The sequence below is a fragment of the Idiotropiscis lumnitzeri genome, chromosome 2, assembly GCF_059441095.1.
Source record: "Idiotropiscis lumnitzeri isolate Australia: NSW breed Sydney's pygmy pipehorse chromosome 2, RoL_Ilum_1.0, whole genome shotgun sequence".
In the NCBI taxonomy this organism is placed as follows: Eukaryota; Metazoa; Chordata; class Actinopteri; order Syngnathiformes; family Syngnathidae; genus Idiotropiscis; species Idiotropiscis lumnitzeri.
In genome coordinates this window covers 16,738,065-16,765,547 of record NC_142392.1, presented here as the reverse complement: position 1 = coordinate 16,765,547, position 27,483 = coordinate 16,738,065, and the positions used below count along the sequence as shown (strand labels likewise).

The 27,483-nt window shown below is 44.1% G+C and overlaps 2 protein-coding genes across 2 annotated transcripts in view; one reads left to right on the top strand and one right to left on the bottom strand.

Moving 5' to 3' along the window:
* LOC148341836 (uncharacterized) overlaps positions 1 to 20,390 on the top strand; it is a gene marked incomplete at its 5' end in the record, with an annotated part of 30,433 nt that extends 10,043 nt beyond the window's left edge. Inside the window, 2 exons of the mRNA XM_088283885.1 lie at positions 15,607 to 15,612; positions 19,660 to 20,390. Of these exons, the coding sequence (XP_088140011.1) occupies positions 15,607 to 15,612; positions 19,660 to 20,390 (737 nt within the window). The remainder of the gene's footprint in view (positions 1 to 15,606; positions 15,613 to 19,659) is intronic.
* The window catches only part of LOC148341826 (uncharacterized), a 447,376-nt gene that overhangs the window by 79,300 nt on the left and 340,593 nt on the right, over positions 1 to 27,483 (bottom strand). The gene's annotated exons all lie outside the window — the stretch shown is intronic.

Here is a 27,483-nt window from a genome sequence, read left to right as displayed (position 1 = left end):
TTCAAAATGACTGTGCATTTGTTCGGTGCTACGTCTTCACCGAGTTGTGCCAACTTTGCCTTAAAGAAAACGGCTGAGGATGCCATTAACAAGACATCACAGATGGCCATTAGTGCAGCGCAGAATAACTTTTATGTGGATGATTGTCTTGTGTCAGTCACAAGTGAAAGTGAGGCCTGTACTATGGTGAAGGAGTTAACGAAACTATGCGCAGGTGGAGGTTTTCACCTTACAAAATGGAATACTAACAGCAGACTTGTCCTGACTTCCATTCCCGAAAAGGAAAGAGCATCAGAGGTTAAAGCATTAGATCTCTGTCATGACGAACTTCCAGATGAACGGGTTTTAGGCGTAAATTGGTGTATTGAAACAGACTCTCTTAAAGTCAAAATCAATGAAAACACAATGACACAAACCACACGTGGAATTCTGTCGTTCGTGAGTTCAATTTATGATCCTTTAGGGTTTTTGTCACCGGTAATTCTTCCAGCAAAAATTATTTTGTAGGAGCTGTGTAGAAAGAAATTCTCGTGGGATGAGGACATTCCAGAGAACCTTATTAAGAAGTCACAACAGTGGTTGTCAGAATTTTCAAAACTACAAGGATTCACAGTGGACAGATGTTTTAAACCACTCAGATTTGGAAATGTCACATCTGCGCAACTTCCTAATTTCGCAGACGCGAGTGAGAAAGGATACGGAGTGGTTACATACCTTCGTGTTACAAATGAAAGAGGTGAATCGCATTGCTCTTTTGTAATAGGCAAATCACGAGTATCACCTTTGAAACAAACTACCATTCCTCGATTAGAGCTTACGGCGGCTGCTGAGGCTGTGAAAATGGACAAAATGATGAGAAAAGAGCTAAAAATGCCATTGAAGGAATCCATATTCTGGTCAGATAGTACCACAGTGTTGCGGTACCTTGCAAATGACAGTGCCAGATTTAAGACTTTCGTGGCAAATAAGAGTATCGCTGATCAAAGATCATTCCATGGTCAGTCAGTCGAGGCACGTAAGTTCAGGGTTGAACCCGGCTGACTATGCATAGAGGAATGAAACCAAGCGAGTTCCTCGCAAACAAATCTTGGATTCAAGGACCGGACTTTCTTAAAGATGATTGTAAATCTTGGCCAGTGTCACCAGTAGCATCAATGGACATTCAGAATGACCCAGAAGTCAAGGTCATGAGCGTTACTGTTGATACTGTGCGAGACGATCCAATCAGCCAATTTATTTGGTACTACTCAGATTGGTACAGATTAAAAAAGGCTATTGCCTGGATGTTGAGATTCAAACAGCTACTCTTAAAACTGTCGCATGAGCGCAAAAGTTTGCCATCCAGTGATAGCCGATCGAAAAAGGGAAATACAGAGCAAAAGTTGAACAGAAATGAATGTTACTTAACTGTCACAGAACTGGAAGATGCAGAGAAGGAAATTGTGAAATTTTGTCAAAATCAGAGCTACAAAGATGAAATCCTTACTCTACAGAGGGGTCAAAAGGTCAAAAGGACTAGTCATATATTGAAACTAGATCCTGTGTTGGACAATGATGTCTTGAGGGTGGGCGGAAGGCTGGATAAATCTGCTTTACCATGCAATGTGAAACACCCTGTAATACTTCATCAAGACCACTATGTATCGTCTTTGATACTCAGACACATTCACATGCAAACAGGTCATAGTGGTAGGAATGTAATGTTGTCCAAGCTGAGAGAAAAATATTGGATTCCAAAAGCTGATGCAGCTCGAAGGAAAATCTTGTCAAAATGTGTCATTTGTAAAATGTTGTCAGTCAAACCTGGTGAACAGAAAATGGCAAATCTGCCAAAAGATAGACTTGAAATGGACAATCCCCCTTTCACAAACGTAGGGATGGACTATTTTGGACCTTTGGATGTTAAATGTGGCAGGAGTAATGTGAAAAGGTATGGTGTTTTATTTCCATGTCTTACCACAAGAGCAGTTCACATAGAAGTTGCGCACTCACTTGAAACTGATTCATGCATTAACGCATTCAGAAGGTTTGTAGCCAGGAGAGGTCAAGTTTCTGTTATGAGATCAGATAATGGTACAAACCTGGTTGGTGCACAAAAGGTAATGCGTGAAGCAATCAAAGGTTGGAACAAGTCAAAAATTGCTGAGTCACTTTTGCAAAAAGGTGTTACATGGATATTCAATCCACCTTCTGGGTCTCATTTCGGTGGGATTTGGGAGAGACAGATCCGTTCTGTTCGACGAATTCTTGTTTCATTATTGAAACTACAAACTCTAGATGATGAACGTCTTCACACTTTGTTTTGTGAAGTGGAATCTATTATTAATAATAGACCAATTACCAGAGTTTCAAACGATCTAAATGACATAGAAGCATTAACACCAAATCATTTGCTGCTTCTAAAAAGACAACCTGTTTTACCACCTGGTTTATTTGAAAAGGAAGATTTGCACTCAAAGAGAAGGTGGCGTCAGGTTCAATACTTGTCAGACATTTTTTGGAAGCGTTGGGCCAAAGAGTATCTCCCACTTCTACAAGAAAAGCAAAAATGGTTCAATGTGAAAAGAAACCTACAACCCGGTGATATTGTTCTTATTGTAGATGACAGTGCACCTAGGGGTTCGTGGGTAATGGGAAAGGTTGAAAATGCAATCCGTGATTCGAATGGTCACGTGAGAAGAGTTTTGGTTAAGACTAAAAGTAGTGTTTTGGAAAGGCCAGTTGACAAGTTATGCCTTTTGCTTGAAATGGAGCAGTGATGTGATTAGTTTCAAAATACAAACGTGTTGCGTTTACATTTAGATATGGTTTCTATAATAGAACAGTTTAGAATGTCGCTTTTGTAATTTTTGTGATTGTTATGCCCAAACAGAACAATTAGGGGCCGGAATGTTAGCGCCATTTCACAAATGTTTATATTTTTATGGATAATGATTGCAAATATTTGTTTTTTGCCATTTGTATGTTTGTGAGAAGAAATTATACATTTCTTTGTCTTTTGTAATTATTTTGATTTGTGGAGTGAAATGTGTCAACGTTAGAGGGCGCAATTCTTTATTTACTGTAATTCACGAAGAAGAAAGTGTTTTTTGGTTGAAGAAGAAATAAAGATGATGGTGAAGTAAATTTCCGCTGTTGATGTGCGGGTCTGGCTCAGCTCCCCTCCGGACAGGTCGCCAGGCAAGGTTGGCTTGGTGATGGAAAAAACTTCTGACACACACCGGTGGTTGGAAAAAGAGTTTATTGATCTCAGCTGATGTCAGAAGTTCCCAAAAGAAAAAGGTGTCCCCTTCTCGCGCCTTCCCTTCTTATAGGGAAGGCAAACAAAGGACATGAATATCTAATTTTCCCTTATTGCATATGCATTTTATCCAGCTGTCTCTTAGCTGACTCCTCAAACTGCCCCCATGGCTGCGGGGCACAGACTCCGCGAAGGTGCGACTTCCCGGCGCCAGACCCCTCTTTTGTAAACCCCCTCCTTGGGACGCAGATAACCCCTGTTCTGCTTCCTGACCCCCCGTAAATAAAGTTAAAGTCTCGTGCCTCTCAGGGCGGCAATCTACGTGTCAAAGGGGGGGTCAGGAAGCCCTGGGGGAGTTCAAAGCAACAGTTGTCATGGCCATAAAATAAGTTGTCTATGTCAGACCTTGTGAAAATACACTACATAATCCCCCCTTCGAGGCAAATCCAGATTGCCTCGACACTTAGTTAAGATAAACCAAAAACGACATCAGCATGAACCCAAAAATCTCAATCCAACATTTTATGCCAATCCCATGTCTACAATTTGAAACCCTATTTGTCTAGATCCTAAATGATGCTCAAGGCATGTTACTTAAGGTTAACTTTAGACTAGGAAAAGCTAATCTAATAAGGCCAAATCACTCCCTGATGGCACCCTAACACCTCCCACAGGACTACACAGCACCGCAAAAATTCAAAAGATCTCATATCAACCACCCCGGTCGCATCAAATTTACCCCCTGACTGGTAATTCTTTTAGCAAACCGACATTAACATTAGGCAAATTTCGATGCAGTCCATACGGAAGTGTTAGGGATCCACCGAGCCTCCGTCGGAAAAAAACCCCTCGTGTAGAGAGTGGGGAAAAAGAGGGAGGCCCATACTAAGCAACAAACAATGTTTACAGATTGCCACAAATACAAAAGCCATGAACATGAAAACGGATATGAAGGCTTCGTATGACATGCTGAAGCACCACCGATATAAATGAAAGAATAGTCATGCAGCAAATACAAATGATATCAAAACACAGTAAACATGTTCCACAGTGCCGCCCCTCCTGTGTGTGTAGTTGTGTGCTTGTGTATGTGTTGTACAGTCCATTGCACTGATAGAAAAGCACGCCGACAAACAGGACAATACTGGTAAGGGCCCGCAGCCCATAGTCATTGGCCTCGCACCAACGTTTACAGTCCCCTCAACGGTCTGCAGGACCCTGGCCAGTTCCTTAGTGTCTCGGGCAACACTTTAGGAAAAAACAGATCTGATGGTCGCATCCTACAACACTCATAGGAGTCCTCCATGTCACTTGCTCCAAGCGGAGTTCCAATCTGCATCCACCTCCAGTTACACTCCACCTGAAATACAACAAGCAGAAACACTCCACACAAAATTGAGCACCTGAGGTGCCAAATCAAATCATTTTCAACATGAGAAATAGGCACATTCCAGGACGTAGATGGCTCCACGGCCACTGCAATCTTCAACACAGCCACCGTCTCCGGAATGCCCCCCTTCGTCCCCAAACTGTACCAACACTGACTCTGTCAAATAGGGGAGGGTGCAGAGACAGCAAAAAATTGGGGAAGCCGCGGAGCGGAGCCCAACATCAGTCGAACTCCGGGTCCACAACCCCTCCGGCAGAGATGCAAACAGGACTTTCGCTTCCGAGTGACCCATTCCCTGTCCCGCATAGTGTCGAGAAATTTGGTAATGTTCCAAAACAAATGAATTTGTAATGGGGCAGAAATACGCTACCCTGATAGTGAAACAGAGTATTCAACATCTGAACTGAAAACCCGTCAGTCATCTTCACCATGGGGCCTAAGTCTTTAGTATGATCATGCGCGCCGTCAGGTAATGTGATCTGTGGCAGGCGAACGTAGACCATTCATACCGTCTCCTCTGCTCCGGAGCAAGGCGCACATGCAAGGCAACGCCGGTAGACATAACAAACACATAATCATCATGTAAGATCTATTTCTCACCCTCGATTTTGGGTGAATGCACACTGGCAAACCAAATCATCATAACTCAGTGTTCAATGCAAAGTATCAATCGGTGGTTTGAATGAGTGGAGGCGGCTACGCCACACAGACCAGAGCAGAAACAGGACGTACAAACCGCGGGAGGATGGTGACCCTGGTTTCAGAGCTGCCCAGTCTACTGGAATGGAGGAGAGCACAACGTATTTGTCCCCCGGCGGATGTGCATAGTCAAATTCAGTCCCATCTGGTAATGCCACTCAAATACCAGTGTTAGTTTCATTTGTGTGGTGTCGGTCCACTGCAGTGACTCGGGTAATCTCCAGAAGTCCACGAGGGTTGACAGTGTTGTTGCTCACTGCGATGTGCAGAGGGAGCTTGCAAAGCCTGGAGCATCTTGTCCCCCCATCAAAAACTGATGTCCATCTACCGTCACCGGAATGCCGGGACCTGCCAGTCCTTGAACGCTGAGGCTCCTCGGGCACCCCTATTGCGGAATGGGGGTCCCAATCTGGTTGAGGAGTCAAGTGTGCTTTGAGAGGCCATGGAAGCGTTGTCAGAGGAGTGGGTAGCGGTGGCGCCCCCTCGCTGGTGGAGCTCTTTGTGACCGGCATGGCACTGGACCACAGGATGGCACCTTTCAGGAAGTGGCGCAGTATGGACAGCTCATCACCCAGTGACCCAACACCCCACAGCAAGGGTACGTCCCACTCACAACCCATGTCTATAACCACTCCTACTTTTGTTACGTGACCTTGCTGACCGTCTGGCGCGGACAACAAGCCTGCTGTGGCGCTGCATCACCAGAACCTGGCGCAGGAGCAGCAGAAACGGAAGGCGCAAGCGCAGTGGGAGCTGTCTGTATTAGCCGCAGCATTCGCTGCCCCCCCCTTTATTTATTTTTCCTCTTTTTTTTTTTTTTTCCTTTCCATATTCTTTATCCTTTCCCAATGAATTTGCACTCTTGGCCCTCTGGACCCGCAAATGTAGCAATTCTTTTTCTACATCCAAGACAATATTTTCTTTCATCGATGGCGTACAAATTGACGCAAAAATGTGTGCACTACTCAAACCGATTAGCAGTTTCTCATTGACGGACTGTTTCGCATGACGTCAGTAACGGGAAGGGGCACGCCCTTAAGGACGGCCACCTGGAACAGCTGTGTGGTGATGACACTATTGGACGGGTCACTGGCGGAAGTTTCAATCCATTCACGTCTCGCCCTGGCAACCTGTCTCCCATAAGAGCTCACTAACCTAATCCCTCATAACAATGACTAGATGTAATCAACTCACAATTAACAGCACGTGTCATCTCTAAATTATTTTAAATTATGTTGAACCCCTTAAAGGTCTGTCTTGTAAAAACAAAAATTCCTGACTGTTAATCACCCAAACCTAAATTATTTCTCCCAATAGGTATCCTCATCATATTTTACCTATTCCGATGCCAATTGGTTTTGTCTTCTATTTATTATTCCCTTTTAATTCCCATGAACACATCAACCATAATTTAGCTATTCTTTTTCAGCTAACTCTTATATGACCCCGTTTTCCTCAACCAATGAGTCACTAGCCTTTAAACTGGATTATCTGCAAGTTAAAATTTCTACTTTACTGTATATCAAAAGTCCCCTAATAACATGACAATTCGTCATATTCCCATATAATTTCTATCTCAAAATGCCGTTCCATTCATTGAATTACCTCAGTACAACCGTCACCAAACTGGAGCATGCAACATTAGACGTATTTTGTTTGGCATGACCTCTAACCTTGCGTGTTCTGTTTTAACCCAATTGTATCTCTTATCAGTATCGCTGTTTCATTAGTTGCTGCCGGTCGTAAAAAGGAGGGGTTCAGAGTGGAATTTCACTCTCAGGGGCAATCCCAAACTTATGTTTCCAGTACATTGTGACATTCTAGGCCGGTTTATTATCCTTCTTATTGCAATTTTACTGCATTCAGTCTTCCTCAAGACTGAATACATTATAGTTTTTCTCTCATATTTAATCGTAGTTTGTCACTTTAGCTTTTGCGCTTTTCATATTGCCAAGTCAGATTCTACGCATCATGCCTTTATCCTTTTAAGATCTTGGATTTCTCTCTTTAAAACACCCCTACTTGAATTGAAGGTTAATTTCACCCCAATGTTTTTGTAGCCAATTATCTTTTTATCATTCTAAATTTGCTTTAGTTATTATCCAAATTTTTAATATATTTTATGCTGCATCTTTCAATGCAAACTACGACGCACACGCGCTAGCTGTTTTGATGACCTGATGACACTGTTTAATAATGCAATCGCCTAAGGACACATGGTTTTTTTTAGAAGGGGCACTTCTGACTACAAAGAAACTTGCACTGGTTTATAACTATCACCCCTTATCTCCTGCGTGGGGGCTGCCTGACGTCCTGGTCCCACAGTAGATTGAGGTGAGACCCCAGCGCTCTGCTTGCATTCTTCCTGCTGGGCCCAATCTTCAACTCTTTCACCTCAGCATGATCATTGTTGATATGTCCTGTTAACACTTAAACATCTTTACAGGCAAAAACAATTATGTGAACAAAATACTGCATCTATCTCCCCCCTTTGACACATGCCCCACATGTGTCAACACAAATAACAATAAAAACCGACAAAACAGCGATTCCAGATCATCCTACCCGTGACGAACCAGACTTAATTCGTTGACCAGCCGTCTCTCCTTCTGGAATGGACACCCACTTGAATGCTGAAACACAACTGGAAACAACTTACGCAAACAAAATCACTTCCCATCCAGTAGCTGCTCCCGCAACCTGCCTGACATGGAAACGGCTCTAACAAAACACACCTCAATAAACAAACACCCACTTACGACAACAATCCACATCATACAAATCAAACACCACATAATCTCGGCACTGGAATCAGCAGCGTCCATCCTGTAAATCAGCCTGAATTCATCATCAACAAAATCAATCAAACATGAAAAATAAAGGGTTAGGGTTAAAAAATCAACAAATATAGCATATCATCCTCTCAGAAGGTGATCCACAACCTGCAAAATTAACATAAATCATGTAACCAACACAGCGTCTGTTCCTTTAGCAACGGCTGAGCATTCAAGCTGAAAAAAAAAAAAGTTAAAAAACCAAACATTCCACGAAGTCACAATTGTCTTTTGGTCTCAGTCTCTGGCACGAATGCCATATATAGGGTCACTGTCCAAGTATTTCCGTCTCATAGTCGACATCTGTGTCACCCCTCATACAGTCCAAAGTCATTCACAGCTGGTACAGTTGTGTCCAGCACTATTACCGCAATAGGCCTTCTCCATTTGACTAATTTGGTTGTCAAATGGTGCCATAAGATGTACCACTTCCAAATTATTCGTCCACACAGATTTGGTCAAGAACCGTCACCGATCAGTCGGTGTATCCCATTTGTTGAACCGCACAGCTTATGCAGTATATAGTTCCAGGTGAGAGGAATTTATCCTCTTAACTTGATCACATCATCTCCATCTCTCAATGAACTTGAATATCTTCACACATGCCTCTTCAAGCATGCTACCTTTTATCAATTAAACAATCCCCCACGTGGTTGATTGACTCCCATTCTCAATATATAGTCTAAGTGTATTTTAATGGTGGCCACCCACACACACACACGCACACACGCGCACACACTGCACTAGTGACTGACACATTTCCATCCTCTCACAAAACCTTCAATCACACGCAAATGAGTCATTTCACAGAATCAGAGCTAATTTTCTTCAATCAACAGCTCCAATCCACCAATACCAGTATTATTGCTTTCCCCAACTCCTTTTCAACTAATTGTAGTCCAATAGATTAGATGCATATCAATTGCAAGACCTAATTTACCTTGAAAATAGCTCCGCCTCCTCATTGGCTCTAATCTCCTCAAATTAATCCTAAAATGAACATTGAATTGTATGTTTAAAGTTATTCCCGTAGCCTTCCAAATTACACCTATAATCCTAGAACATGGTTCAAATCCCCCCTTTTGTTTGCTTCACTTGTTAAAAAACCTTCACACCTTAAATTGTGCTGTAGCTTCAAGTTCTTCTGTTTAATACCTCTTGGATTACAACTGTTCTTTTTTCTTCCCACATCCATGTGTTTATCTTCTCATCTGTTGTCATCCCGAACCTCTCTTGCAGGTTGTCAAACTCTATTTAGTTTTGTCTTGATTTCTTACTCGTTCATTTAATTATTTGTATTTCCTCAACGTCAATTTACTACGTTCATGCCTCCCCTTTTTCTAGTTCATTTTATTGTTTTCTGTGTGTAATTCCTTGGTGTTGTCACATGATCTTAATTACAGTAGTTAAATGTATATAATTTCTTCCTGTTTTGTAACCCCCTATAAGATTTCTCCGACTAAATGTTTGTGGTCATTCAAATTCACTGTTCGAGCTGCAAATTGTTCATTCCTAATCAATCTACGAATGCTTTTTCCTCAAGAATTAATCTGTCTAGCTAACTATGGGAAGCCTACAATACCCCCCTTTAATGATGCCTCAAATGAACAGTTTGTTTCGTTTTGCTTTTTTATTTTTATTTATTTATTTATTTATTTTCCTTTTCCCATGCCGCTGTCAACTGAGAAAGTATTGATAGAAATGTATCGCCTAATCATCTGATCAAATCTGGTGATTTATAATTTACCACTGGCTAATTTCCAACTCTGCTGCATTAAATCCCTCTGTTAGTTGTCGCCACGTGTATATTTTCCTTCTATTTTAATTTAATTCCATATGACTGCTACTCTTCTAAGATGTAACTCACAAGTATTTTATAAATCAGTTGCCCTATACGAATAGTTAAATTGTTTCCTCTTACTAGAGTTCGTATAGTTAGATTGAGTGATTTAACAGTCCAGCCACCTGCAGACTAAATTGAAGACAGCTCAACTTCCATTACATATTCTAAGTTTCCCACTCAAGCCATTTGTACTCTGCTTCTTCTACTCGGGCTTCATGAACCCAACTCAGTGGGGGAGGCTGATCTCCCCCCTTTGACACCCCTCGTTGTTCACTACCTCAAAGCAAAGGCCGAAGACATCTTCTGTTGGGGTCAGAAACAGGAGGTGAACGCAGGATGCTGGATCTGCCTGCTAAAATATTTAGACATGTTAAGTAACATTCTATTTATTAAAAGTGATTAGTTATGGCTAGCCTATTTGTAACTACATTTTCCAATTGATGGAATTCCATGTTGTATACTCTAGTATTTCTGTAGTGCTGTATGGTTCTGGCCATATTTATCAAACATTTTCCTGCCCCTGACCAATTAAATCTCTTGACACCACACGTAACTTACTCAACTTCCCCAAATTCTTTTTTCTAACCATTCTCACTGTCCGCCAAGAAAATATTTCACTGAGTCCCTTCATTAAGCATTAATTTTCTTTCGTTCTTCCTTAAAACAGTTCTCAACCCCTCATTTTGCACTTCCTCATTCCTTCAAACGTCATTCATTTTCCCAATCGTACACTTCCTTAAAACAAGTTCTCAACCCTTCATTCATTAATTATGTAAATTACTCGTCCTCTCCTTGGCCGCCCTCGTGTGCAAGCCTATCCTAGACGCTCACAGCAGAAAAAGAAGGGAAGGGGGGGCGCCTCACTGTTCATACGCCGATCACGCGGCCCCCGGGTTACGAGGGGTTACGCCCCCTACCAAAGGCTCCAGTTTACCGGCCACTCCTCCCTGCCAATTTACGAGCAGGCAATCTCAAGCCAATGGCAACAGCTCCTTCCCCCTAAACTTTCCGCTCGTTCCAATTCACTTACGCTTTCCTTCTGGCATCTGCCCAACCTACTTTACCTCTCAGTCATCTCCTACCCCCTCTTAACTTTCCGCTCATCCTATTTCACTTACGCTTTTCCTTCTCAACCTACCTTGCCTCTCAGTTAGAGAACCAAATTCTGCCCCCGCACCTCAGGTTTGACACCACTTAAAATTTCAAATTTTTTGTTTTTAAAAGCACAATTTTGATAGAACATTCCTTATCGATCTCTTTATGCACCCCTTTAACCATTTAATGACTCTTTCCCCACATTTTGACACACAAACAGACGCAGACAGACACAGACACGGGCCCACTCCATAGAAGACAATGTTCACGAAAAGAACAGACACAAAAAATAAACTGACAACAATTCAATCTATTTCATTTTGGCTTATGATAATTCTCGTTTTGATGGCTATTTTTCTCGAAACTATTACATGTACACAACCCTCTAAGGTTGGCGGCCAACGGCCACGCGTGCACGCGTTCACGCGCAGCGCAAGGACGTGTGCGCGTTTTGGATTTTCCTATATTCAATCATTTTTGCCATCCTTATTTTCTTCATCCTTATATTAATACAATCACATTATAGTTAATATTATTCTCAGTACGTCTCTATTGATTTTCAAAGCGCTTGTCTATCATTATCATTACTTCTGCAGACTTTCAAACATTTCTATTGTGTGCACATATCATTCATATACTGGTATACCATTATTAAACCCCCTAATTAGGCCTAATTTCCACGTACCCATATCACTTCATAAACCCCTGCGTACATCCTATGCCAAACGTGGACCGCAGCCAGATTCTTGATTTTGCGTGGCCTTGACCAGAGCGCATTTGATCACCGGATATGTCTCAAACAGCGGAATCGAACCGGCTTGACAAGGAACCTCCGTAACATACCGAACACAACGACAGCTCCTGGCTCCGCGCCGTCAACACTGAAGTGCGTCTCGTGCCTCAAATGCGCTCCATGCCTCGCTTGCCCAAACGATACGTGATAGCGCGCGTCTCTACTTCTGTTCGGATTTCTCTCATGCCAAACTGTCCGAACTTCTCATCTCATCATCTCTTCTATTTCATATCTTCTCTTCTTATCTCATTAGTGGTCTTTTCCGCTCATAATTTCCTGCAAAAATTTACACCCTGGCCAGGGTCTGTACTCAAACTAAGCCTTTCACGACTATATAATCCATAGTTCGCTTCTTAGCTTTTCAACAGCAGTCTCGGAGCTTTCCACTTCTTGTTTCTCATCTCTTTGACCACTCCCGCACAAGTCTCTTTACTTAGTTTCTTTCATCATTTTTTTATACTTTCCTAATGTTATTGCATAGTGGGTTACTTCGTGTCCCCTCACTAAGGCTCCATTTACTTAGTTTCTTTCATCAGTTTTTTTATACTTTTTCTAATGTTCTTGCATAGTGCGGTTACTTTGACCTTTTCACATGTCTTAATCCTTACAACGGCCTTTCCTACTCCAAAAACCAAGACATAGGGACAGCATTTTCCATGACCAACCAACCAGCAGACCCACACGCACAAGCTCTCTTTAACTGCCCCAAAACCCCCGACCGCTCAGACACAGGCGCCCAACATCCATTGTGAGTAAAAGCATCTCACCTCAAGTTCAGCCGGCCGGCTGTTGAACGCCTGCACCCCAGCACCCGGAGGCCCTCGCTGGAGCACGAATCCTGTTCGTGACGCCAAAAATGAGGTAAATTTCGTTGTTGATGTGCGGGTCTGGCTCAGCTCCCCTCCGGACAGGTCGCCAGGCAAGGTTGGCTTGGTGATGGAAAAAACTTCTGACACACACCGGTGGTTGGAAGAAGATTTTATTGATCTCAGCTGATGTCAGAAGTTCCCAAAAGAAAAAAGGTGTCCCCTTCTCGCGCCTTCCCTTCTTATAGGGAAGGCAAACAAAGGACATGAATATCTAATTTTCCCTTATTGCATATGCATTTTATCCAGCTGTCTCTTAGCTGACTCCTCAAACTGCCCCCAGGCCTGCGGGGCACAGACTCCGCGAAGGTGCGACTTCCCGGCGCCAGACCCCTCTTTTGTAAACCCCCTCCTTGGGACGCAGATAACCCCTGTTCTGCTTCCTGACCCCCCGTAGATAAAGTTAAAGTCTCGTGCCTCTCAGGGCGGCAATCTACGTGTCAAAGGGGGAGTCAGGAAGCCCTGAGGGAGTTCAAAGCGACAGTTGTCATGGCCATAAAATAAGTTGTCTATGTCAGACCTTGTGAAAATACACTACAGGTGCAAGATAGCTTAGCGCAGGGCGTTTAAGTAGCAGCAAAATAAACAACCAGCGACAGGCTGACGCGATATATATATATTTTTTTTAATCAGTACCGCGTGAACTAGGGGAACAAACAGTTTTGACGAGTTCAAACTCGTGTTGTCTGAGATCGCCTTTTTCGGTCCCAAAACGATGCATCGTTCAGATGGACTACGGCGGAAAAAAAGCATGTTCCCCAGGGTCCCATGCGCCCGCCTCAGCATCGCACCGCGACCCACGATTTGAGAATCACAGCTTTAAAGAGTGAAGATGAAGACAAGGGTGAGAGTGAGGACAACAGACACGCGGAGCCTCCAAGCATCACGTGACAACAGAAGGTGACGAAGACCACTGGGGGCCATCACAAGCACATAGTGAGGACACATCGTCCCACGCTCCTGAAGACGACAATGATGATGATGAGGATGATGATTTTCGGCACCGCGCAAGTGGCTGCCTGTTTCAGCAGCACTGGCTCACCGTTGAGCCTTCTTCGTGTGTTTTTCCCTTTACCCTGTTTATTTATTTATTTATTTCACCTCATCACAGCAATGGACATCCAACTTGTGGTGGTTTTATTGCTGCTGGGGGCTGTTTTTTGCGCGACCGTGTCCGGAGACATAACTCTGAGCTACGGATCGATCGTGTACACAAGAGATCACCTGTTCGCACTCCGTGCTAACCCCGCACTGGCTGCCGGAGCGAGACCCGATGTCCCCCGGGAGCTGAGGAGGAAGAGACGGGGATGCGGGGGCTAAACACCAGGCAAGGAGGAGACGAAAGCACCCTGTCCTCCCGTCCGTTATTATGGGGAATGTTCGATCTGTTCCCAATAAAATGGACAAGCTAACAGCGTTAACCCGGCACGTGTGGAATTTCCGGGAGGATGTTCACGAAGTCTTGGCTAACAGAGCTAACGCCGGACACCGTCGTCGAATTGGACGGCTTCCAAATTCTACGTGCGGACAGGACACTGGAAAGCGGTAAGAAGAAAGGAGGAGGGCTGGCTGTGTTTGTTCATGATAGATGGTGTAATCCTGGGCACATCACTATTAAGGAGCAACTTTGCAGTCGGGACATTGAACTTCTAGCTGTTAGCGTGCGTCCGTATTAAATCCTACGAGAGTTCAGTCATGTGATCTCGGTGGCGGTGTACGAACCTCCGTCAGCTAAGAGTGAGACAGTCTGTGACGTACTGAATGCTGCTGTGAGTAGGCTACAAACAAAGCACCCAAATGCCCTGCTCCTTATCACTGGCGACTTCAATCATGTTCTCCTTCCTCCTCTCTGCCTTCATTCACACAATATGTAACCTGCCACACCAGAGACAATAAAATATTGGACCTTTTCTATGCCAACACCAAGGAGGCGTACACATAACTGTCCCTCCCCCCGCTGGGCAAAGCTGATCACAACTTGGTGGCTCTCCTTCCTGTGTACAAACCTCTGGTCCGCAGGCTGCCAGCTGTGACAGGCACAGTTCAGAGATGGTCTGGAGAAGCAGAGGAGGCCTTGAAGGACTGTTTCAACACAACTGTGTGGGAAGTATTCAGCGAAGCCCATTGGGAGGGCATTAATGGTCTAACGGACACATTTACAGACTATAATAATTTCTGCATGGAGAACACCATTCCCACCAGGACAGTAAGATGTTTCTCCAACAACAAACCATGCATCACACCAGACATTAAACCTCTCCTGAAGGAGAAAAAGAGGGCTTTTGTGTCAGGCGACAAGGAAGAGCTGAAGAGAAACGTCAGCTGAGAAGGAGGATCAGAGAGGGGAAAAAGTCCTATGGGATGCGGATGGAGGAAAAGCTGCAGAGTAATAATGCCATGGATGTCTGGAGGAGCCTGAAGACCATTTCAGGCCACAGACAACCAATGCCCCAGAAGGGGGGGGACCTTCATTGGGCAAAATGAGTTGAACCTATTTTTCAATATATTTGATCAGATGCGTGCCCCCGCTCGGTCTCAACTGCTGCAGCACCCACCAACCCCTCCTGCCGGTGCGGTGAGGACACAGGACTGTATGTCTGACGTGCTCCTCTGCAGCACGGGAGCGCCGCAGGGAACTGTTCTGGCTCCCTTCCTGTTCACCCTCTACACCTCGGACTACAAATACAATTCCACAACCTGTCACCTGCAGAAGTTCTCTGATGACTCCGCGATTGTTGGCCTCATCACTGACGGAGACGATCGGGAGTACAGAGGGGTTACGCAGGGGTTCGTGGACTGGTGTCAGCAGAACCGCCTCCAAATCAATGCTAGGAAATCCAAAGAGCTGGTGGTGGATTTCTGCAAGCGTTGGTACTCTCCACCTGCACCAGTGAATATCCAGGGAACAGACGTTGAGAGGGTCTCAACTTACAAGTACCTGGGTGTTCATCTGAACAATAAACTGGACTGGAGCGACAACACAGACGCTCTCCATAGGAAGGGTCAGAGCAGACTCTTCCTACTCAGGAGGCTGAGGTCCTTTGGCGTTCGGGGAACACTCCTCAGGAACTTCTATGACTCGGTGGTTTCATCAGTCATTTTCTATGGAGTGGTCTCCTGGGCAGGAGGCATCTCGGACCGGGACAAAAAGAGACTGGACAAACTAGTGAGGAGGGCCAGCTCTGTCCTGGGCTGCTCCCTGGACTCTGTGGACTCAGTGGGGGGCAGGAGGATGACGGCAAAACTGGCATCAATGCTGAACAACCCAGCCCACCCACTCAATGACACTCTTGGAGCACGCCACAGTTCCTTCAGTGATAGAGTGAAGAGATTGTTCCGCTCCTTCCTGCCGGCTGCTGTCAGACTTTTTAACAAGAACACTAGGTCAGGTCTACAAATGGGCGGGCATGAGTGCAATTGTGCAGTCCGAGGATGCAATACAAACTACTACTGTGCTTTATCCAATGCTGTACTTAAATATTGACCAATGCTGTATTTTGTTTACCATTGCAGTAGTCTTATCATTGCAGTACTTTTACCATTACAGCACTTTTATCATTGCAGTATTTTCTATCATTGCAGTATTTTTTATCATTGCAGCATTTTTATTAATTTCCCCTCCGTACCATTGACAGACATTTGGAGTGTTTCCTTACACTTGTATATGTTGTGGAATGTAAGTGTGTATATTCAGGGGGATTTGTGTATTTACGTATATACAGTGTATATTTGCATGCTTTTTATGAATGTCTGCTGCTAATGTTATACATTAACGGCTACATTACGCTGCCGCCTCTGTGTGATCTATACCTTTGCTCCTGTAACACTGCAAATTTCCCCATTGTGGGACTATGAAAGGACATCTTTATCTTTCTCTTTAAAAACCTTGTGTTGGTGGTTGTTAAATAATTTTCCATAAGATTAAGATGGTGAAACCAAAATTTAAAAAGTAAATTCTGTAACAATTAAACATTGAATACTAAATTATTCCTAAAACAGTTCAATGAATCTTGAAATTAATAGTGAATTATTGTAGTTTAATGAATACTAAAACGAATAATGAAATATTCAAGTACTTAAATAAATACCCAAATCATTTTCGAACACAATAACAGTTAAGTAATAAAAGAGTGACATGTTTTAATTTAAAATTTACAACCACATCGCAACTTGTCAAAAAAGCCTGGAAAAAGGCAAAGGTGCAAATATGTTGACATAAAGTATCACTTTATCATGTCAACTGTTAATAATAGGGAAATACATTTGAAATACTATCCAACCGAAGACATGGTGTCAGATGTATAAACAAAACCAGCAACAAAAGTAAAATTCAATACATCTCTCAAGTTCATATTTGGGAACTAAAATGTTTGGTCAAATGCATACGGTTTAAATCTTTCGTTTTTTCTTTTTTCAAATCGTACGTTTTTCCAATGTTTAGAAGAAGATAACAATGATTTGCATCGCAAATGGTGACATCTGACGGTGAGTTGGTGACAGTGCGCCACATAGCCAGCAGCCAATCATATCAGAGCGGGGTGTGTCCTGTTCTTCCGCTTTCGTGACGAACAGACTGCCATTTTCTCGAAGGAAAAAAACGACGCCATCTTTCATTCGTCTCGTCGAACAAAGAGAAGCTCACGAGTTATCGCCAAGCAGAGATCAAGTGCGGATATTTTGGAATTATCATTTGAATATGTGTGAGAGAACGACACCCAAGTACAAAGAGGAACTTTGTGGAATAAAAGAAGAGAACGAGCAACATCTTCAACTGCTGGGCGAAGGTTGGAAGCAGCCTCGTGTTGTGCTACACAAAGCAGGTTTGTACAGGTCTTACTTTCATTTGCTTTGGAAAGAACGACTTTCTATCGTTAAAAATATGCATCACAACATTAAGTTGTTTGGGGAAATCGGTCAAGGTTTTATTGCCGTTTTATTTTTTAATATGGGGGGGGGGCTAGCAGAGAGAGGGTGCACAGAGCTGAAGGAAGCAGGACGGCTCTCTGTCTCACTCTCCCGGTCGACCTGTAAAAATGAACAACAATGCCTGCTTTTTCCCTGGTGTCAGTCACCTTTATCTGGTGCAGTAAGCTATTTCAGTCAGCAGCAAATTAAGCTCTCCCAAAGGCCTCAGGGCATTTCAACCTGACACCTCATGTTTCAAAACTATGCTTACAGGTTAATAGAAGGTCACAAAAACATGGACCTCTTAAACAGGAAAACGTGAGTTCAGTGGTAACAGAGTTGTGTCTATGCTGGCAGTTTAGCCGGAAGCCACAAAAACAGATGCATGTCTTGAACCGTGTTTGACAGGAAACCGTTTAGCTCGCATTGAACAGAAGTGTGACCCAAACATGTCTTGTAAGCTGAAACCGTTCGAACAACAGGAAGCATGTGGACGGGTGTGATAAAGTCAAAGTGTTCATGTTTTTCCATTCTTTATGAGTTTGCATATACAAATTTCTTTGCTGTGCTTCAATAAAACGCGGCACAGGAGCGGGAAAGCTTTTCTCTTTGGCGGACTGCTCCTCGCAAGTGACAAAGACAATCTTGGCTGGGTGATTCATTTGTGCAGGCTTGTCTCGTTTTTGGCAAAAACTCTGACGTATCTTGTTCAAGCAATTCCTTACTGAAGGAATTCTGCCTGACTCTAAAAAATGTGCACACTGCGGCGAAAACATCAATGGTGGTTAATCAATTTTAGTGGATAAAACACAAAATATTAAGTTTTTTAAAAATCAAGTACGTATTGGTCTTATTTATGAACTTTGTACTGGCTTGGTCGGGTGAGAGTCAATGAACCTCGGGTGGCCCTGCACTGTTTTGTGCACGTGTGCATAGTTTCACCTCATCCAATCATTTTAAATACATTGAATGCATCCATCCAGGGTTGCACGGATCTCATCAGTGAACAAGCACATGCTGCAAGAAATGCATCTGCATCTTTGGCTTACTATGGGCTTAAAAAGGGAGAACGTCACAACCCCCTTTTCTACCAACAAGCCCAGGATTATTTAATTCTATCTCTAAATGCAAAAAGAAATACTTGTAAACATATTTTACTTGAAGGATTCCTATTTTATCAATGACATAATGTTGCGATGGCCCCCAGTGGTCTGCATCATTATGTTAGGGTCCCACAACAGGTGTTCCATCAGACGCACACAATAGCCTGTGTGTGCTAACTTCAGTTCGCTTCCAGAAACGTCTGTGACTATGTCCGGAATGAAATCGGGCATCAGCCGCAACATGCTTCCTTTTTAGATGCTCGTTTATCACTGTTGTGCGGCTAACGGGAGGCTTACATCGTAGGACGTAATTTTGTGAAATGTCCCCATGGTCCGGTCCAAGTTGGGGTCGCACGCATTGCTCCGTGTGCGGCGGGCACAAGTCAAGGTAGCACGGTAAAAACAATATAAGACAAAGTCGCCGCCTGAACTTTGACTTGACCAAACCAAATTTGTCTTTCTGTGTCCTGCAGACGTCAGTGAAAACGATCTCCGTTCTGTGAAAGAGGAGCCAGACTTGACTCACATCAAAAAGGAGCAGGAGGAGGAGGAGATCAACAAGTCACCACTGAACGTTGTCCCTATAAAGAGTGAAGTTGAAAACAAGGATGAGAGTGAGGACAAAAGAGGGGCGGAGCCTACAAGCAGCAGTTCAAGTCATCACGTGACAACAGAAGGTGACGGCGACCACTGGGCGCCATCACAAGCACATAATGAGGACACATTATCAGATGCTCATGACGATAATGATGCTAATGATGATGATGCTGATGATGGGCAAGCCAAAGGTGAAAGGGCATGTCACACTGACAGTTGGGTATGTACTCACTGTGGGAAATCATTAACTTCAAAATTCTCTTTAAAACAGCACATAAGAACACATCGTGGAGAAAAACCTTTTTCCTGCTCAATTTGTGGTAAAAGCTTTTCTGTAAAGTCACATTTAACAAGCCACACAAGAACACACAGTGGTGAAAAACCTTTTTCCTGCTCAGTTTGTGGCAAGAGTTTCTCTCAAAAGTCTAATTTAGTAAATCACTCCAGAACACACAGTGGTGAAAAACCTTTTGCTTGCTCGGTTTGTGGCAAAAGCTTTTCTGTAAAGTCGCATTTAACAAGGCACACAAGAACACACAGTGGTGAAAAACCTTTTTCCTGCTCAGTTTGTGGCAAGAATTTCTCTCGAAGGTCTCATTTAATAATTCACACAAGAACGCACAGTGGAGAAAAAACTTTTTCCTGCTCAGTTTGTGGCAAAAGCTTTTCTGTAAAGTCGCATTTAACAAGGCACACAAGAACACACAATGGAGAAAAACCTTTTTCCTGCTCAGTTTGTGGTGAAAGCTTTTCTTTAAAGGCAAGTTTAACAAGCCACACAAGAAAGCACACTGTAGAAAAACCTTTTTCCTGCTCAGTTTGTGGCAAGAGTTTCTCTCAAAATTCACAGTTAACAAGCCACACAAGAACACACAGTGGAGAAAAGCCATTCAGTTGCAGCGTTTGTGCTAAAAAATTCTCCACTAAACAGAGTGCTGAGAGACACAAATGTGCTGGTGAGAATTGCAGCGATCGTTCAAGCTTAAAAAAACTGAAGGAACTGACTCTTTGTGGTAAGATGTAAATGTGATTTTGAATAAAATATAAATTTAATTTTGCAAACCTCTTATATTGACACTAAGCCAATGTGATCAGTGTCAGAAGAACCATCGTGTCTGAGTGATGATTTTTTTTTTGTTTTTATATCAAACATTAAAAATGAAATTAATTGCCTTTGCCTGGAACAACATTTTTTAACATTATGCTTTTCAGTTGTCTTTTTCATCGTACTTAATGGAAAAGGTGTCAGAAGAAACGGTGCTTATGAAATCGGTGCCTTCCACAATCATCAATAAAATCACTTGTTCCACTTGCTCAACTGGCCTTCATTACGTTGTGTGAAAAGGTGAAAAACTGAACTCGAAGTTGAACTATAAAAAGAACAAGAAAGAGAAACGCAAATCGTCTCAGTTTCTCTCAAAGGCAGTTAAGTTGAATACGTTTTTCAAGTTCATATTTGGGAACTGTCAGAGAAGTTTCTGCAAAACAACTGGACAAGCCTTCTGACTGTACAACTGAATCTACCAGCCAAGATTGTCTTTGTCACTTGCGAGGAGCGGTCCGCCAAACCTCTCAGTGAGAAGGTCCAGAGAAAAGCTTTCCCACTCCTGTGCGGCGTTTTATTGTAGCACAGCAAAGTGTGACCCACGAAATATGTGGTCACAGTTTGGTTCATTTGGGATGGTTGATGTGGTGAAGGGAAATCCATTTTCCAGGTTGATTTGAAAAGTGTGCGTGTTTCGACAGCAGAGGGCAGTAAAGGAACAGCACAGTAACAGCGATGTGATTGTATCTTCACAACAGGCTGCAGTAAAGTGGCGTTGTGTCGTAGTTTCTATGAGTTCACAGTTCTGACAAGATCCGTTGAAAAGGCAACAATGATCTCCGTTCTCATCATTTTTCCTGCATTTGCAGGATTATTATCTGTCAACACGCCTGCCAATCTGGGGCCTGGAACAAAAGCAATTTTCATAAGTAAACTCAAATAATGGAAAAACATGAACACTTTGACTTCATCACACCCGTCCACACTCTTCCTGTTGTTCGAACGGTTTCAGCTTACAAGACATGTTTGGGTCACACTTCTGTTAAATGTGAGCTAAACGGTTTCCTGTCGAAAACGGATCAAGACGTGCATCTGTTTTGTGGCTTCCTGGTAAACTGCCAGCATAGTAAAGGATTTGATACATTTGACTATAAAGGATTTTATACGATTGACTACAAGTTAAATGTATTCAGTTTAATGCAAGAAAGATTTTTATTGACTGGCCTTTAATTCAATGTACAATAAAAGGTCAGATCAGGCTGTGTGAAATGCATAGGTGGCAGATGTTTTGTACAGGACGAGCCGCACTTCTGAGAACTGGGTGTGCTGACGCAGAATGTTCCAGACATCAAGGCGCTGTTGTGTGAGATTGGTAAAATGGCGACCGCAAAAGCAGAATAACAGATCCAGTGGCTCATTGGCAGTTGAGCACAAACAACTGCCTTGGCGCGCACATGGGAAGAGCCGACATGCCATCCTGCGGGGAAGACAACCAATAAGAGAAAGCTAAAGTTAGCTGCAGATGACACATAGCAAATAGGAGAGTAGTAGGATGTCTTTGCTTTGTTTGTTGAAATGTATAAATGATCCTGGGCAACTCAGGGGGGGGGCACAGAACGTGCACCGCCGGAGTAGGAGCTTTGGAACTGGCAAGGGGCCGGCACTCGGGGCGGCAGCAGGCGAGGGGCCGGAACGGGAGACTGCAGCTGGGGGCCTCATCCCTATCAGTCTGCCGCCATAGGGATTTAGGGGAACGAGGGACTGAGACTACAGGTGCTGATGAACGTGGTCTACAAAATGTGGGTGGAACGGGACAAGGTGCAGAAAATGATAGTGGACGAGGTGAACAAAGCGGCTGTGAAGAATGTGCCTCAGGGTGTGAAAAGCGGGTGTTCCGATGACTGGTGGCAGTTCCTTTACTTGGGAACCGTCGTTGACCACCCCGCGGAGGTCCGGGATAGATGGCCAAACGTGTGCCCAAGTAAAGGTCTGATGGGATAGACTCAAAGGAATCAAAAGAAAAAGGTAACAAAAACTAATAGTGGGTAGGAAACTGACTGGGCCTAACAAAATCTGTGTCGCACTGGGAGTCTAGAAGGTTGTAAATGTATTCAAAATCAGAATCTACAAAAATGTGGGGAGGTGAAATGGCTGGGTGCTGTGAGTCATAACTAGACGAAGAGGGAGAAACAGGCGTGGAATAAAAAGCACGTGAAGGGTTTGGGGTTGGTTGACAGGCTGAGGGGGTACCAGCTAGAGCGGCGACGGCGAACTCGTCGGCGTGTGCTTCCTGCTGGATCCGTTGTTGGTTAGTCCATTCTGTCATGTTGCGCTGGAGGTTGAGGAGGACCCAAACGCAGGGAAGCGAGGAGTGGGAAACTTAAAGGGTATTCATTAAACAAAAATAAAAGGCCAAAGTTGGAAGGGAATGCATTAGCACTTTGGAGGAGAAAGTGCGAGCCGTGAGGGACTGGCCTACACCCAGCAACCCGCGTGAACTGAAGAGCTTCCTTGGGCTGGCATCCTATTACAGGCGATTCGTGCGGGGTTTCTCATGTGTAGCTGCACCGCTTTTCCACCTGCAGCGGAAGGACACTGATTTTGATTGGACTCCCGAGTGCAGACGGGCCTTCAGCTCGCTAAAGAAGGTGCTGACGGAGGCACCCATTCTCGTCCCCCCAGATGCCAACCTGCCGTTTGTCCTGGACACTGATGCCAGCAATGTCAGAATTGGGGCGGTTTTGAGTGAAGTGGGGGCAGACGGGGAGAGAGTAGTGGCATACTTCAGCAAAACCTTGAATAAGGCTGAACGGCGTTATTGTGTCACACGAAGGGAACTGCTGGCAATTGTGAGAGCCATTAGCCATTTTCGATATTGTCTGTCGGGTTTCCCCTAATTGTACACACTGACCATGCGGCACTCCAGTGGCTATTGTCTTTTAAGGAGCCTGAAGGACAGATTGCACGCTGGCTTGAAGAACTGGCACCATATGTCTTCCAAGTGGAGCACAGGGCTGGAAATCACCATGCCAACGCTGACGCTATGTCTCGACGCCCTTGTGCTCTTGCTGGCTGCCGCTTCTGCGAGAAGAGAGAGACCCGAGAGAAGGAACTTTGTGGTGATGAGCAAAGCCCCTCGCATGATCATGTCGACCCCGTATGTAGGGAGGTCAAGGTTGTGGGGGCACCTGAATGCAGGAAGCAGCAGCAACAGGATGTTGACCTCCGACCTGTATTGCAGGGTCAAAACCCAAAGTGGGAGGAGGTCGCTAGATACTCGCCTGCCACTAAAGGACTGTATTCAAAGATTGGGACTCTTTAGGTCAAGGATGGGGTGCTCCAGAGAGCTTGGAAGGAGCCTGCTACTGGTGAGGATAGATGGCAGGTGGTCATCCCCAGGGCTCTGAGAGAGGCTGTGTTGAAAGCTTCTCATGGGCCTGCAGGGGCAGGACACATTGGTGTGTCGAAAACACTTCGCAGACTCCGGCAAAGTTTCTATTGGAGCCAACTAAGGCGAGATGTTGAGGACTTTTGTCGCCGTTGTGACCTCTGCACAGCGCACAAGGGTCCACCAGGCCGGTCTCGTGCCCACCTCCAACAGCTAGCAGTGGGCGCGCCGATGGAGAGGACATAATGGGCCCATTTCCACACACTGACAAAGACAACCGTTATGTCTTAGCTGGTCTGGACTATTTTACGAAATGGCCAGAATTATATGCCATCCCCGACCAAGAAGCAGAGACTGTTGCAGACGCGCTGGTTGAAGGCATGTCTACAAGGTTTGGGGCAGCTGAGGTCATTCACAGCGACCGAGGGAGAAACTTTGAGTCGGCTGTGTTCACTGCAATGTGTGAGCGACTGGGCATGAGGAAAACACGCACAACACCTCTGCATCCTCAAAGTGATGGGCTCATTGAGCGCTTTAACAGGACCTTGGCAAAACAACTCGCAATTCTCACAGCGGAGCACCAACGAGATTGGGACAGGCATCTCCCTCTGGTTTTGTGGGCCTACAGGTCCGCTGTACAGGATTCCACTTCATGTACACCTGCCCTGCTCATGCTGGGGCGTGAGCTACGGACACCGGTGGAAATGGCTTTTGGCAGACCCCTGCTACACCAGCCGTGCCACCGGAATATGCCAGGAGACTCCAAGACAGGTTGGAGTCAGCACATGCCTTTGCTCGCGACCATTTACAGAAGGCAGGTGTAAGGCAGAAAAGGAATTATGACATGAAGGCCAGAGGGACGGACTTTAAGGCTGGAGACCTGGTTTGGGTGTCCAGCCCAAAAAGGAAAAAGGGCAGGTGTCCTAAATTGGACAGGCACTGGGTGGGGCCGTGTGGCGTGCTGGAGAGGATAGGAGAGGTGGTGTATAGGGTGCAGCTGCCACCTGGTGGCAGACGGGTAGCCCTCCACAGAGACAGACTGGCCCCATATAGAGGTGATGCCGTTCCACAGCAGCAGTCTGGGTCGCGGACACATTCACAGTGGGTTTCGAATCCCACCCCTCCAAGAGGGCGGATTGTACCTCCACTCCCACCCCCATAGGCGGCTACTACAGTTGAGGACTCATCGCCTGATGCTACATTAGCTGTTCCGAGCGGACATGCCTCGGGGCAACCTCAGCGACAGAGGAGACCACCGGGTCACCTCAGTGACTTTGTTGAATGACGCCCTCGGGACGAGGTTCTTGATAAAGGGGAGGGCAGTGTAACGACTTTGTAAATAGTTCAAGCGTTCTGTGCCTTCTCATCCTACTTGCCCTTACATGGCCATCCAAAACCCTCAAGACGAGAACAGATGTGGACTCCCCTTATGTTGCTCCTCGGCGCCATCTCGTCTAAACCGGGACCCATTCCTGTATATCCATCCCTTGATAAGTCCCCCCTGTAAAAATCCCTGACCTGACATAAACTATGTTGAGGCCCACTGCATTAGAATCGTAACTCAATGTAGTGGCGGCTCAACGCAAGATTATACATTCACCAGACCCACAGTTGCGCTATGTTAGAAGTAGAAATGAAGAATTATTACCGTCCATAAGTTACAACGTATGGAAATACAAATATAAAATGTTGTTGGGTTTCTCACCTGTTTCACACTCTTCACATTGCCAGCTTTCTTGTTTGTCACTTTTTCCTGTTTGCTTGTGTTTTGGGATTTTTGATTGGCTCTCTTCATCATTGAGGTCAGCGTCGATCTGGAGGAACTCAATGTCGGTGTAATGTGTGCAAAAATATACTTTACTTCTAAAGCGCATTTCACGTAGATGGGTTTAAACTTGAATTGCTGTCTGTTTTGTTTTTTCAGCGTTACCAGTTTACATTAAGTACACTAAAGTCCATCAAAGGCTATTAATTACATAAATCCTACAATAAAGCATAACTTTAACTCTATTCATGGAAGTAAAGTTTAATTTAGGCTATTAAGTAACTCAGTGGTGGGCCTTCAAGGCCTTCTCTGTTGGCCAAACATAATCAATAATAAAAAAATTATCATAATCATCGCATTGATGTCATATTATAGCTGAGCGTTGTATTTTTAGGTGAGAGTTTTGAATCCAATAAGAATTCCGCTCGCTCGTGTTGCCAGGCAGGTTTCACAATACGAGGAGCGCGCATTATTCATTCCGAGGCCTTAAGATGCAATTGTGTGAGCATCTCTTCTGTCAAAGTCAATGAGCTTTCATATTTGTTTGACGGTTGCGAAAGCCAATCAGATCACGAGTTGGTTACAGTGAGCCTTTTCGCTGGCCTTACGCTGAGAGTGATGAACGCATTTTGTGATTGGATACTCACTTGTGAGGGGGCGGCGCTATGCCGAATCAACACACCAAAAAGTCGTAACTGGCGACCGTTCGAAAATCTAAAATATATTCTTGCTTTTTTTTAAACCACAATGGCCGAAGGAGGGAAAAGTGTGGATTTAATGTTAGATACACTTGCAAGGACATTTTCAAGTCAGACCTTTCAAGAGAAGCTATATCGTCGAACACTTACTCAGTGGTGCGTAAGTGTGTTTCTCCAAATTATTTATCCAGCCGTGGTGTCATAAATGATGGTATTTTAATGGGGATTTATTCAAGTAGGACGAAGTAGGACTTCTTTGAAGGCACAGGTGTGAAATGCACTGAAGTAACTTTAAAAGTAAAAGTAAAAAAAAAATACGATTGTTTAAGAATGTGCAAGAAAGAACTCAATCTGATCGAAATGTTGTGCTTTGACAAATGTTGAAAATAATGATATTTTCCAGGAGGTATTTATTTCTTTGTTGTTTATTCTTTCAATTCTATACTTATTTCAATATTTGAGTATTATTTTTCTTTCAATATGTCGTATATTTTGTCTTTGAAGTGTGGGTCCTTGCTGCCTTCCGGAGATGCAGCCGAGCAAGGCTGGATTGGTGATGGAAAAGAACTGGTTCGAAAAAGAATGTGTGCGTGTGTGCGCTCCGCGCACGTGCGAGCCCCCTTTCAGACATTTCCTTCTTATAGGGAATGCCCAAATAGGACATGAATATCTAATTTTCCCTTGTTGCATATGCATTCCCATTCCGCTAGTCTTCGGGATTTCCCTCCAAAAGTCCCCCAGAGGGAGAACAGATGCGTCTCCCCTTTGATACGACCAGTCTACTCGTGACCACCTTAAATTACTATCATACCCTGGAAGGTCACCGACCTGGCGAGAGAATTGCCCCCACCATAAACAATGCTCAGGCCTATTTTCTCTCAGGGCAGTATCTGGTTACATCGGAACTTCAGAACCAAGACTGGTCACTTCTGTGAGCTCCAGTCCCTTCATAGTTTCATAAAGAGAATTACTTCCCATATCTAAATTCGGCCATTTAAAAATACACGACTTTTTTTTTTCATTTATTTCAATTTATATTTAAGCTTGCTTCTGTAATAATACAATATTTATTCAATTATTTTAATATGTTAAATTATATAAATATTAATTTAAACCTTTTTATTTCACACTTGAATATTTCTTAACATATTTGTTCATTTGAATATGTATGCAATTTAAATTATTCCATCCATCCAGCCATTTCCGGCCGCTCATCCGGGG